Source organism: Sander vitreus, chromosome 1 (assembly GCF_031162955.1).
Source record: "Sander vitreus isolate 19-12246 chromosome 1, sanVit1, whole genome shotgun sequence".
NCBI lineage: Eukaryota > Metazoa > Chordata > Actinopteri > Perciformes > Percidae > Sander > Sander vitreus.
Window position 1 is genome coordinate 27,357,575 of NC_135855.1, and position 14,701 is coordinate 27,372,275.

A 14,701-nucleotide genomic window follows, 5' to 3' on the forward strand; every position below is an offset into this window, starting at 1 on the left:
GGCATTTGTGTGTTTTGTCTGTAGATATTTTCAAAAGAAAAGTTAATCAGTAATGGGTCGAAACTCATTTTCAGATTTTTCATCACTCTGAGTTACCAGGTTAACACACGCACACCATTTTGCCCAGCACAAGGCCCAATTACATGAATGGGTGTGGACAAAATGGGCTGTTGTATTTGATTTCATTAGATTTTACTGCACACATGTACCTAATTTGTTCAAAACAAAAGGGTGGCTCCATCGCCTACATTCAAAATGAGAGATCTTTTTCTGTTCTCTGATTTCAAACCAATGGATTAAGCTTTTGATACATGGACAACTCTGACAACACTGAATTATAGACATCTACATATAGATATTTTTAATAGCAGTGGCGATCCAAAAATAAATATTAAAGTTATAATGAATGCTTGAAGAATCATAATTATTTCAAAATCAACTAACACTGATCATACAATTTGTATTGCCTTTTAACAAGTCCTTTAGTCCTCAAACTCTGCAGCATAAAGCACTTGCTGGAATTTCATCCGTACCTCCATTCTTTTTTTAATGGTAAGCCTCTTCAGTGAAGGCAGAAGGCTGAGCAGAAACAGTTCATCTTCATCTCTGAGGTTGGTCAGGGCATCTGCAGAGCTTATCTCAGTTTCTGTGGTGGTTTGCCTTTTACGTTTAAGAGAGACTCCCATCTCCTGATGATTGTTTGGACAGGACTCCACAAGAGAAAAGCTAGTACTAACAACAGGCAGGGGACATTGTTGCTCCTTCTCGTCTTTATCTCGCGCTTTCTCCACGTCCTCGCCACTTACAGCTACCTGTGTGGCATGTCAACAACAAATAGTAGCATTACTGGTTAACACAGACAACAAGCTTCAAATTTATTTGACAATCACAGCCATACATATAAAAAAAAGTCCCTTATACAACCTATACCTCCTCCTGGGAACAAAACAGACTTCCAGGTTTGACTGGGTTTCTACGTTTTGTAAGTCAACAGATAAAAAGAAACTATTTTAAATATAAAAAATGAATACATTTTAAAAAATAAGCAATTTTGTATTATTTTGTATTTCCTACAATTCAGTAGGGCCTGACTGATTAATTCATTAAAAGAATATCGGACAACAACAAAAAAAAAGTATCAATATCTCTTTCAGCCTCAAAAATCCGATATCCATCCCCTTTTTTTTATTTTGGCAAAAATAATTTTGTTTACCTAAAGTATTTTGCTCTTCTGCTTTGATACACACAATTAGTCAATGGCACTGCAGTCAGCTTTTACTTTTTTTTTTGCTGTGTCCCGCCTAAATTGGTTGTTGGTCTTTTATTTGTGCATATAAAAAACGAAATACAGTATACAATAACATTAAAAAAGCACATTAAAAAAAAGAACAGGTGGGACGGAAAAAATCCCTAAGGGCTTGTAAAAGAAACCCTAACATTAAAATAAAAAAGACAGCTGACATGCTTGCCACCAATTTACAAATTAACAAATATTTTTAAAATATCTAAAGTAAAGAAAAGATTATAAACTGCAGACAAGGGGTAGCCTACTGCAGATTATAATCAACAAATAAATAACTAAAAAACAGTTATTGCAATAACATATTTGCACTGTACCATGACTGCATTTACACAGTGTTGTACTCCATCAAGAGAAGTTTTTTTAATTTTATTTTTAACTCAAGATTATCGGTTTTCCACGATGTGCTTTTATTTTGAAAAGTAAACCCGGATATTCTGAGAGGCAGACGTCATATGTAGCTAATGCTGCGTTCATAGACAACGGAAAAACATTTTTCCGAGTGAAAACGTCGCCATTCATGTCCCTTCCTGTGGGAATCAGAGGTGGGAAACTCGGGCCAGATTTTGCTAACAGAGTTTCCCAGTTGGTGACGCGTTGTTGACAACTGACGTTTGATGTAGGCGACTTTGGTTCACTTAACATATTTCAATGACAATAAACTGTTTATTGTGGACAAATGCCTCTGCCAAGAAACATAACATATTTCAAATTATTCATAAATAGGCCCATGTATAAAAAAAACAACACTTTATCCGTGTCCTTTCCCGTTGGTTGTCCTGCAGATAACAGAAACAAACACCTGTCCATGTGCTGTTTCTATGCTCGTATAAGAAAACAGCAGCAAGTCTTTTGTTATTATGGCCTCCATGTTTTCACACACCTGCTCTAGGCTACGGCCAACCGTTGGTGGCAGTCATGCAACAAGTTGTTATGCCAAACGCCAATATAACAGAAGAAGAAGAACACGCATTCCGACCATGTGAACGCTAGCAGTCGGAAAAACAACGTAATCACGGGGGCGGTCCCTGTTATTCCCAGGTGGCTTGAACGCAGCATAACTCAGTCATGAACTCAGTGCGGTCGGTCTCTCTCTGGATATTGTCATGCGATTAGTTTGTACAAAAATCTATTTAGTTTGCGTTAGGGATATAGGTATACATCCATATTATATATAGATTAGATTATAGCAGAGTGTAAATATGATTATTACAGCCTATTGTTAGCAGTGGTGGTGGCTATGTTTCCATAGGCCCAAGTAAAAAAATAAAAATAAAAAAAAAGACGTTCATACATTTTCAATCAACGGATGACAGACACAAACCTCGTCTGTCTCTCCCTTGCCAGTTTCTACTCTGGGTTTGACGTAGGCGCTGAGCCAGGCTAGCTGGTGGTACAGCACCGGGACGGGCTTCTCCACCAGGTTCTCGTCGCCTGTCAGCAGAGGGGAGCTTCTCTTGGCCATTCGCTTCTTCGCCTTACAGAACTTGTCGCGTAGATTTTTCCATTTCAATTTCACCTCCTCCTCCGACTTTCCCATGTCGTCTGCGATGTCTCTCCACGACAAATGCCCCTTCAGATTGTCTTTGTAGTCCCGCCGTGATTGGTCATATAAATTCGGGTGTTCACGTATCAAGTCCGCTAGCTTCTTCTCAATAGTATTCATTTTATTTTTGTTTATTTACTTCATCGCGAAGTCCTTTCGTCGGCAGACAACGATTGAGGTTCGTTCTCCTGGCAGAAGGAAGTGCGAAGATCCATTAATTCAAAATAAAGGTTTTACCATTGACGTATTGTTTTTGACAGGCTATCATTGAATACAAGAAATTAAAATAAAGAAACATGATTTTACATATATCACATTGTCTTATATTAAATTAGAATAGATAGACGTCGTATCCATTTGATTAAAGCAACAGCAGATTGCAGTTCCACAGTTGGCTTTATAGCCCCAAATGGAAAATGCAAACGTACAAATCACACACAGAAACAACTTGAAAGCATGTCTGTTAACCATTTGAACTCATGTAATTAACAATAAATGATTGCATACTTGTTCTACCTGGCCTATGTGAACGGTCGGCATTTAATCAGTCTGCACTGCCTGTTTGAAAATGTTCACATTCAAAGTAATATCAGAATATATATGTCAAGGTAGTCGTAAGAATTAGAAGCATCAATCCAAAAATTCTAGACCTATGTATCCTAGCACTGACTTTTATTCCGGAGTGCACTGTGCTTCCTGCCTGCCTGCACTAGATGGCGTATTTGCTCTTTTCTTTTCTTTTCTACTCTACTTAGTCTTTTATTTTCACTGTGTTGACTCAGTGAACAGTTCAATAAACCCAGATCTGGGGTAGCTTTAAGGACACACAATACTGTCATAGACATAAAAATAATTTTAATGGGCTTCTCCTTTGAAGACACTTTAAAGGGACTAGAAATCATGTGGCTAAGTGTGTTGGGTTGTCATTGTCCATAATGTTTTGAGATTATAGTATTTTATTCTTTCTTTTCCTTGCGATGTGTGTCTTTTGGGTTTAAAAATATTTTTATCTATGCTACTGAAACATAGTAGTGGTAAGAAAACGCCAGAAGTGCTGGTTATGGTATAAACTTCATAATTAACATAATTGCTATCAGGTGGTAGATGGCTTTTTAAGTGCATGTTTTGTATATATAAAGAAAATATCCTTGAAAAATCCAATTGTTCGCCATAACATCATAATAAATCATTTGGTGTGCAATTTTCTGGTTTATTCTATGTGTAAGCTGCTGTCAAGAGTGTCCCTCTCTCATGAAAAATATAAATGGAATTGCTTTGATGTCATTACTTATTTTATGTAGATTTATATTTGTGTTGTTTATTTGTGTACTCTTATTTGTATTTAGATATGTATGCAGTCCCTTACACTGAGGTCTGGATCTTTCGGTTTGGGATAACGCTTAATTATCAAAGGCCACAATTTAAATGAAGGCTAATTTAAATAGTTTTTAAATGGTAACCACATGAAGACTCCAGGCAGGTGTGATGAATACTCACATCCCAACATCAAATTTCATTTACATCTGAAGGCCACAAGGAAGAGTCGTGACAGATCAAACATCGTCTCTGTTGGAGGCAGTCTAAGTGTCACCTGGAAGTCCTCATGTGAGACAGTACAGATTACAGGGACAGCACAATGGATAACACCAATTATGAGGACATCAGCTATTATCACAGGGATGTTACAAGTGATGGCACACCCAGTCACAGTGACAATTACAGTACAACTGACTAGACTACTTACACATGGTCCACATGAGAGGGCAACCTCTTATTATTGGGATCCAGAAAGTCAAGACACCTTCATTTAAATAGAAAACACAAATTATATAGACAGCACAAGTGATGGTTAACAGTTGTATTCCATTTGGTCTGATAAACATGGAAAGTTCTTGTTGCTGACTGAGACAACTCGAACAGTCGCATATCAAATACACATGAAGCTTCATCATGGCTTACTTTTTACAGGCTGTATGGGTCTTGGGAGATCTCTGTTGATGTATTTATATTTGTTTGATTTATTTTAATGCAGTGTGTTGCCATGTCCTACAAAATGACAGCTCTTTAACTGCTTGGTTCACAAGAATTTTAAGAAATAAAAATGGAATGATGATTGTGGAGAAGAGGTTTAAGAACCCGGCTATAATAGGTCACAAAACCTTTATTGGAAAATGTGGAAAAACACAGGGAGAATAAAAAATTGGAACATTCTCCAAAAGGAGTTGAACAGTGAAACTCCAGAGACCACACCAGTCTGGCTTTCAGACAAAGGAAAATCTAAATAAATAAATAAAGAACTAATTTGCACTAATGTGCTTTTCCTCTTTGATTGAGATTTTTGGCATATCAGGCAACTAATCCCACTAATGCATTAACATTTTCAGCAGTCCAGAGCATCTCCCTCCGGCAGTGATTGTTGCAGACTGCCTGTCAGCAGGCAGTAACCACAAGAGAGCAGTGGAGCCTTTATCTTTCTTCATGCGCTGCAGCAGCAAGTTTTCCACTTCTAAGAGCTCATCAGAAAAGCCAATAACCACAAATGAAAGCTGCATGATTTCTGTTTGTCAGGTGAATAGATAAAATACCAGTTTGGGAAAAATATACTGCTGTCCAGCGAGTTAAAAATACTTGAAAAAGTTGGCTCCACACAGCAACAAGCTTTGACTATGAACTATAATGTGTGTGCAAACTAGAGGGAGTCACAGGGACTCAACAAAATAGTCTGGCACACTATCGGGCAGCACACCAGTGGAGTTAACATTAATGGTGACACTTTCAGAATATAGGGATTAAATGTTAACAAGCTGATTTTGTTTTATAGAATTCTAATCTCATTATAGAAATCTACAATATTTGAGCTGTTTGTGATGTTTTTCACAATCGTAATCTGATAATCACTTTGTAAAATTTGATACAGAAGAGACACCTTCTTTCTACAGACTGTGCTGTAGCAAGGAGACCGTTTCATTTGTCTGTAACATTTTAGCATCTGCCAAGTACAGTATAAACCAGTCTGCCATTGATCTACTGCAGTGACTGAGTGTTGGGTACCTTGTTCTACAGTGTTTTGATGACAGTTGTTGTGTTTCGGCCACTTTTGCTACCAGGCGGTACAGGAATTTGAACCGCTGACCCCTCTGGTCATGAGGTCACTTCTGCAACCATTTGGCTACTGTCCACAAATGTTTACATTGTGTATGTCCTCTATTTCCTGCCAACGTATTTTGTTGCACATTGAACCTGTACAACTCAAAATAAAGTTGCTATTGAGATTATAATAACAGAACTGTACCTGTATTTATTAGGCGTGCCATAAATATGACAAAAATGAATGGTTTGGGGTTCTTAATAATAATGTGTGTGTCTGTCTGCTGTGTTATCTGACCTGTGGGTGACTCAACGTCCCAAATTGTCTCCACAAACTCACTCTCTTTCTCAGCCACACACACAAACACACACACACACACACACACACACACACACACACACACACACACACACACACACACACACACACACACACACACACACACAGCAGTGTGAGTGACATAGTTATCTTCAGAGGAAAGGAGGAGGGAGAACAGAGCAAGATACACAGCCTAAAAACAGACACCAGGCAGGTAGTCATAGATAAATCTGTGTGTCGATGGTAGTATCTGAGACAAGCTGAGCCAGCTAGTGAGCCAGATAATGTAGTCTATAGTAGTGGAGCCAAAATCTTTGAACAGGAAGTTTAATTGACACAGTTGGAAGATCTAAAAGAGAATTGGCAATCTCATGGCTTCTAAGGTTCTGCATTGTCAAAGAAAGTCAGTCATTTTATCATTCTTGTCTAGACCTGATAATCCTCAGAACTTAATATCTGGTGATGGGAAAGACATTTTCCATCCCGAGTCATCCTCTGGTATCTGAGCATCTTTGTGTGTGTGTGTGTGTGTGTGTGTGTGTGTGTGTTGTCGCAGTGCAGCTCTTTCCCCGACCAGTGATAAGTGCCACCTCAGTGGGGGCTTTGACACCTGGGCTGGTGTAAAGGGGGGTTGGGGGACGTGAGAAGTCTGGGGTTCACACCTCATTGACGATAGGAGATGATCCTGTAACTAACCTCCTAATACACACAGACACTCGTACTAGAAATCCATGTTGCACATTAAAGGAACATACCGGTTTAATGCCAATCATTTTCCAGATTACATCATAGATTTTCTGATCTGCAGCAACTAGTTTCCATTCATTGGTGATACGTTACAGAAACCTTTATTCCACTTTATTGTATTATTATTGTATTTCTATTGTATTTATTATACCTTCATTGTATTTCCGTAGAAATGCAGTTGTGAGCAGGGACTGTTTTTAAAAACTTTGTAGTGAAGCATTCATGAAAGTTCCACCATTTGAACTCTGCAGACTGCCAAAAAGCGTTGCTCAAGCTATGTTGTTGACAAATCAAACCTGGAGGACAAACTGAAACAAACGTTAATCATGTTTATATTGTTGTTTTATTTAAAGGATAATGTGTGTAAATGTGATCCTTTCTTGCATTAAAAAGGTTGCTATTTGACTACACTCACCTATCTTGGATGTCAGTTTCCTTGAATGCACTGGCAAAGAAAACAGCCCTGCTTGCAACTGCATCACCATGCCATGATAGTGTAACTTTTACAAATAAATAAATAAAACAAATAAACAGGACAATGGAATACCCAGTTCAAACATAATAACAAGTTGATTTTCTTACTGAGCAAACTATATGGAAACTAATGGCTGCCTGGAAGGTAAAAAATCAGTCTGAAACTCATGACAGGCTCTGGAAAATGTTTGCACTCACGTAAATTACATGAGATAACCACAGGAATTATCTTTTCACTGTCATGACAGACATTATATTTGTCAAACTGGATTCCTGCTCTGGAAATGTGACCTTTTCTCACAAACATGCCGACATGTTCAAAGGTTTTACAGTAGTGTAAAAAATGTGCCGGTGTTTTCAATGGAGTGGTTTATAGTCGCATTGTTTTACTGAAATCTTTCTGTTGGAAAAGGTTTGATCATCACACACATGCTCACTGAGACAGCTAATGGCAGCATCATCACAGTAGGACATGCCACTGTGTGCACCAGTTAAGAGTTGGTGTTCTTCAGGTTCTCTAAAGCTAAATGACAAGGCTCCATAGTGCCAGTGTATCAATCCTGTACTGGCTGCCTCTCTCTCTTTCTCTCTCTCTCTCTCTCTCTCTCGCTCTCTCTCTCTCTCTCACACACATACGCATATGCACGCGCATGCACACACACACACACACACACACACACACACTCCTGTTCCTTTTGATGGATACATGCTAAAAAGAGGCTGGGAGTCATTTGTACTATTTAAGGCTTTTGTGATTTTCTTCTTGAGCCTTACTATGTATCATACTCATGTTCTGGATTTGCATACAGTGTGCCGCTTTCCCTCTCTTAAGTTTGAGCTCTGCCAATTTTGTCACCTCTTACATCAATGATCACTTATATCTTGTGTCAGTACAGCAGAACTCACAATGAATTTCTCCATGACACAGTTCTTTCTATTTCTGACATCAAGTAAATGACATGAAACGAGTGATTTGGCTATAGTGACATTCAAAATGAATGTTTTCAGAAAGAAGTTGAGGAAATAGAAAGAGCTTACTGAAATGCTCTACTTCTGTGAGTGATAAACAGCAGCTAAATGTGGACTGAAGACTAAAATGATGCATTTTCAAAATTGCCAGCTTGATTTGGACATAGCCATAAAAGATAACAGGACAGGACGAAGAGAAGGTGGTCGAGTGTGTGTGTTTGTCAGTCCCATGTTAAAGGGAAGTGTCTGTGCTTATCAAAGAGCACGATGAGGTGACATGTACCTGCTGAAGAGCTATCAGCTTTTTTACTGTGCTGTTACCCCCAACCACACAGAAACAATGTGTGTGTGTGTGTGTGTGTGTGTGTGTGTGTGTGTGTGTGTGTGTGTGCATGTGGCTGAGAGAGAGTGAGTTTGTGGAGACGATTTGGGACATTCAGACCCTGCAGAAATATGTTTCCATATTAAACATTTATTTAGATTTGATGTTGTCTTCTGTTGTCTTTGTCCACAGGTTGACAGCAGGTTGAATCTCACCCATCAAATGGAAGTAGTCTGCAGTGTTTTGGGGTTGGTTTGCTGTATTTTTGGTTTTCTTCCATAAATGTGTGCAAGTTTTAGTATATCACCATGTTTGCCTTTTATTTTGGGTAACTTACAAGTGGCGTCTGCTCTCACCATGGCTGGAAGTCCCTGGGATGGGTGCCATAATTTAAATCTAAAGTATAGAGTGTTGTAGTAGCAGCAAAGAACACATAACGCCATCATGCAGAAAAAGTTACGTCCTTCAACACACAGACAAAGACTGTAGGCATCGGTTTTTCATTAGTCATTGCATGTTTCTATATATAATTTATGTGAGATAATATATCTCACACACAAACACACACACAACCAGCCTATGTGCAATTGGAAATGATGTATGTATTTATTTGCATATACAGCGGGCAAGTGAGATCCAATCACAAGTAGTCACTCAAGAGGCATGTAGAGACACATTCTAATGCCAGGTGTGGACCAACGTACTAGAGCTATCTACTTGTGATCGGATCACTCAGGGCGGATTTTAAAACCAGGTGGAAACATTTATTACTTATGATTTTTAAATCAGCCTTAATGTTGTCTTCTAAAGCTGCCCATGTGTCTAGTTGGAAAACGATGACCTGGTAATAACTGGGGTGCACCTCAAAAATGTTGACATCCTCTCTCTCATCTCTCAGTTTTTTCACTGTGATCAAAGAGTTTCCAGTCAGGCATTTACAGCCATGCCTTGTGATTTACAGAGAGGAAGACGCCACCGTAGTGTGACAGACTTTAAAAGGTCAGTTAAACTGCTGCTTTTCCATTTTGTCTCTCCGACAACGATGCATTTTCAAAGTAGATTTTGGAGGCAACTGTGATGACTAATTAAGATTAAGCTTGTCATGTTTTGTGGCTTGTTTCATTGAGTGCTGTGTTCACTTCACAACAGCTGGCTTGCATTGCTGCCATTTGATCAACATAAATACGACAGCACTGTTAACAGATGATGGATTCTCTGGAGGATAGAAAATCACCTGTTGCTCACAGTATGGCACAAACAGGGAGGAACCCAGTCATATGCTACCATATAGCATAGTTGCAAATACTGTATGTCTAAGTTAAAAATAAATTATAACAGCAGAGAAAACAGCCAAGTAGCAAAGAGCACCATGGATAAAACAATGACAAGGTAGCAGAATTATGTAACATCAGTTCTTTGTCACCTGTTGAAGAAGACGTTCTGTTGAGAAGCTGCAGATCAAAGCACATTTCTGAAGTAATCATCCCATAGAAGGATGAGCGGCCCTGCATTGAGGATTTCCCTGTCATTCTGACCTTTGACCATGACCCCCTACCCACCTCCCAAACCTGCCTGCTTGTTAACCTGGCCGTCATGCTTGTGACCCATCAGCACTTCAGAGGAAGTCCCAACACAAAGTCATCTGTGGAGGGTTAAACCGTTACCGAGAGGAAGAGAGTGAGAGAGAACGATATGAATGAGAATGAGGGAAAGGAAGAAAGAGAAGCACAGACTCAAAGTATCATGATTCATGCATTAACACAGGAATGCCATTGAGAAGTGGAACAGGCACGGTGGGGGGGCGGGGTAGGACAGCATGAGCATGCAACTGATGATCTAGTTAAAGGGAGAATCCACAGCAAAACAAAATCCATGTGTCCAGCTGTTGTTCCTCTGATCTTGTAGAGCTCTGAAAAATAAAACTGAATATTTCTATACTGCAGTACGTCAACTATACTACAAATACTAATAAAGTTAAAATTCAATACTGAAAACATTCATCACTAGAGTGTTTTCACACCTCACAATTCAAATGCGGACAGGGTCTCATGAATTTTTGAAAAATATCAGTTTATGGGCACCATGACATTATTTGTTTGGATTCAATGTTAACCATCGATGACTGCAGTAATTCACTTGTGGAAACTGAAGTTCATGTTATGTTCTGCTACAGTACAGTTGAGAACCTTTTTGGATGCAGCACTGTATTCATTGACTAGTGATGCTTTACAGTGGTGGAATATTTCATGAAGTACAATTCAGACATTTACTGCAGCAGTCCAGACCAAAAACAAAAACCTGTTAACTGTTGCTAACTATTTTGATATACTGGTGCTTATGGGTATTTCCATTTGTTGGACTTGATATTTCTATGATATTTAAAAAATAGTGCATTTAATCATTTATCTAAAATGTTGTGAGTTACAACACTGACATAATATCCCCTCTAAAGTTGATATTTACACATCCAGCAGATCCGGACCAACATTATCATTCCTTTGGAGTCGTATTTGCATCCACCTGGCAAATATGTGTTCAATATTCAGTCTCTTTTAACTCTGTTTGTGGTCTTGGAGGGAAATATATGGCTCTTTAGCTGCTAAATGCTCCACTGTGTTCACCAGCTAGTCGCTAACTATGTTGGTCTGCTGTTTGTTGCTGAGCAGTTAGTGTATAGTGGGTTGTCAGAGCTTTTGTGCTGAAAACAGCTGCCTGCTGCGGCCAAAAGCGATGCTATAACAGAGGTGAGAGTGAGCCAAAATAGAGAAGTTGCGGGCCAGAAATCCGAAACAATGATGCTTGAGGATGCTTTGTGGGATCCATTATTTATATAAAACATTAATTATAGCAGCTCTAATGCTCTCTAAGAGCCTGTTCTTCAATAAATATTCTTCAGTTTGTTACTTGAGCACATTTCCTGCTAATACTGCTATAAGGTAACTGTAAGTAAAATGTTAAATTGGGGACCTAATATTAGATGCTAAGTTACAGATCTGAGTTATTTTTCAACCATTGTCAAAAAATACTGGTGGGTATACTCACTTACATGCTGTATATTGTTGATTACACAATAGCAAAAACCCACAGACATCTGTGTAGATGACTGTCTCACAGTAAGAGACAAAACAATAGTTTTTTTTTGTATCATTAGGGTGAACAAAAAATAGCTGCAGATGGAAGCAGTCACACACACACACACACACACACACACACACACACACACACACACACACACACACACACACACACACACACTGCACGCACATTGTGGCTCGCTGTTTAAAGAATTTCACAAAAACAATGTAAGCACAGGTGGAACTGCTGACCTAAATGTGTGTGTGTAAAGAATTAGGACTGCAATGTGTGTGTTCTGCACTGTGTGTGTGTGTGTGTGTGTGTGTGTGTGTGTGTGTGTGTGTGCATGCGTGCGTGTGTCTAAGACCTCGTGGGTTTTTATGGATGTGAAACCAACAATATACTAGACAGACAGGTACACAGACAAAATTCCTTTCTTGACCCAGTGGAGAATGAATTATTTAAACCTTTGTGCTCTAACCAGAACTAAAGACTTATATTTATAGTTGTAGGGAGGAAGGATGGATGTCTCTGCATAGTTGTCAGGAAAGTACAATTGCACTAAATTCCACAAAACCCCACACAGATATGCTTAATAAAGACATAAAAGACAAAAAAAAGAAAAGAGAGAAAGTGGTAAGACTGATGTCTCACATGGAGAGACAAAAAAAGAAATAAACAACAGTCAGAAAGTGGTCTGAGGCTACAAGAGTTTGCAGCTAAAACGCTCACTAACACCAGATGTGCTACACACTGTAGTTTGCACGCTTATATACAGAATGCAGAGAGATGTCTTGGCTAACCATAACTAGTTGACAATACTGTGGTCAGTAACGCTGAATGTTTTCTATGATTCAATTGTTTTTGTACAATATTATAACCCCCGCATACACAGAGATACATGTGTTTATGATGTCTGCTTCCATGTTTTTCTGTATCTGTCAACCAAGATAGGCATTAAACATGTCTTAGATTTTAAACATATTTTTGTTGTTGATGTGTGATACTGTAAATTCAGTCTTTCTCTAAGTATTTAGTCTCATAAATCAGGAAACAATGGTCTCTTGTCTTGGGATGAGCAATACGTGGCATGGCTATTCTCAAAGAAAACAAATCAGCATTAATACTAATAACAACAAAAGTATTACTTATGGAAAATGTAACAGTATATTCAAGGCATGTCTGTTAGTGGAGACAGTGGTGAGAGACCAACAAAATGGGAAAGAATTTAGGTGGTTGATATTAAACCAAGATCACAATTTATGCTCAAACACAAAACACCACAACATGGAATGAGTCTCAGCTGCCAAACAACCAGGACACTGCAGTTAGTCCCATACTGTTGTATTAGAGAAGGATCCGTGTGTGTGTGTTTTAATGCTGTACTACACATTGACATTTCAAGTAAACACTGACTGTTAACTTGAAATGTTTTCTACTGTCTTCTTTACACACACAGTTTTTATGCTATTATACAGGTATGTCTGTCAAACATTTCCCAGCATTAAAAATAAAATAAAAAAGCCTGTAACTAACAAGATGTACAGTACCTGAGCTTCATATTATTCCACCATGATCTTGATATATTAAACATGAATTACGCTGATCATCTTATGTTCATCTACTGAGCTGATGTATGTACCATCCATTAATTTACCGCGTGGTCTTAGTATCCAGAGTTGCTGCGTTGCCATTAATGTATCTACACACACACACACACACACACACACACACACACACACACACACACACACACACACACACACACACACACACACACACACACACACACACACACAGATGCCATTATGACAACCCAAATTCTGTTTCAAATTCTGAGTTTACCGTCATGTGTCAGAAAATCAATGTCAGTTTTGCCCTGCAGGAAAACAAGCACCAGGGGCCTGACATTGGGGCAGCAGGTTCAAATTAAAACACGTCTAATGTTTTACTGTTTTACTGAAACTCAGCAGAAAATAGTCAGCCTTCACCAGAAAAAAAAAATCTTTAAAATGATACTGTTATTTAGTGATTCAGTTCAGAATTTTGTGAAGGCATTGTGACGTGTTGCTTTGTCTAGCTGCAGGGCACTTTGTTGGACACTTGTGATGAACCTGGGCCGCTGCAAAGGACTCAGCCTACATGGGGCGCACGCTCTACTGGGTGAGCTAGAGGCTGCCGCACAAACAATTAGATTTGAGGTGGGTATTGATTTCATGCATTTGGATATCATTCATAAGAGCTCGGACACTATAATGCACCAATTAGTTTTGCCATGTGACTATTAAAACACCAATTCACTTTTTTCTAGACTTTTTCTCACCCTTAAATTGCTAATCCTGGAAGGATTCAAGGTTTCTGGGTGGGGGATTGGATCTGGCAGGATGGGTGGCAGTGGTTGGAGGTGTAGGTCATTGTTCATCGTAGTATGTTTGGGCGACAGCTCTTTGGGAAAGACTACACGTTTAAATTGAGGGAATGTGAAACACTTTGTTTTTATGTTGCCTTATTGTTTTGTCTTTGAGTTGGTTTTGGTACATTGACTTTTTGTGTTTCAGATGTTAAAGGATGTGACGCTTCGTCCATTGTCTCAGAGGCTGTCCTTGGAAAACTCAGTAGACAGTTAGTTAAGATAAGATAAGATAAGCCTTTATTGTCTCCTATAGGAGAAATGTGTCTTGGGCAGTCTAGAGAACAAAAAATGGCGACGCATCGCACATAAACACAATGAACATACAGTAAACATATATAAAACATAAGCATACATTATCTCATCCAAATGCGTTCAATAAACATCCGATAAACCTCACACAAGACCCCCCTACCTTTCCCCACACTCAGAGAAGAAAGAGTGACATAGGA

At 38.9% G+C, this 14,701-nt stretch overlaps 1 protein-coding gene across 2 annotated transcripts; it reads right to left on the reverse strand.

Annotated features, from left to right (window-relative positions):
- Positions 1 to 346: 346 nt before the first annotated feature.
- On the reverse strand, positions 347 to 3,033 carry LOC144518321 (uncharacterized). 2 transcript variants are annotated; one of them, XM_078250925.1, is made up of 2 exons: positions 2,625 to 3,033; positions 347 to 812 (listed from the first exon to the last, which is right to left on the reverse strand). In XM_078250925.1, exons 1-2 carry the CDS (start codon positions 2,964 to 2,966, stop codon positions 483 to 485), a joined length of 672 nt encoding a protein of 223 aa, XP_078107051.1. In that variant the 5' UTR covers positions 2,967 to 3,033; the 3' UTR covers positions 347 to 482. The 2 variants fall into 2 exon arrangements, with proteins under 2 accessions (XP_078107051.1, XP_078107042.1); XM_078250916.1 differs by having other exon boundaries at positions 2,595 to 3,033.
- Between the last annotated feature and the right edge of the window lie 11,668 nt (positions 3,034 to 14,701).

Excerpts from the sequence above, each read along its gene's own strand:
- LOC144518321 (XM_078250916.1), bottom strand. The coding sequence starts at position 2,966 with ATGAATACTATTGAGAAGAAGCTAGCGGACTTGATACGTGAACACCCG. Across the intron at positions 813-2,594 it reads GTCATCCGTTGATTGAAAAT|GTAGCTGTAAGTGGCGAGGA; the intron begins GTATGAACGTCT and ends CATGCCACACAG.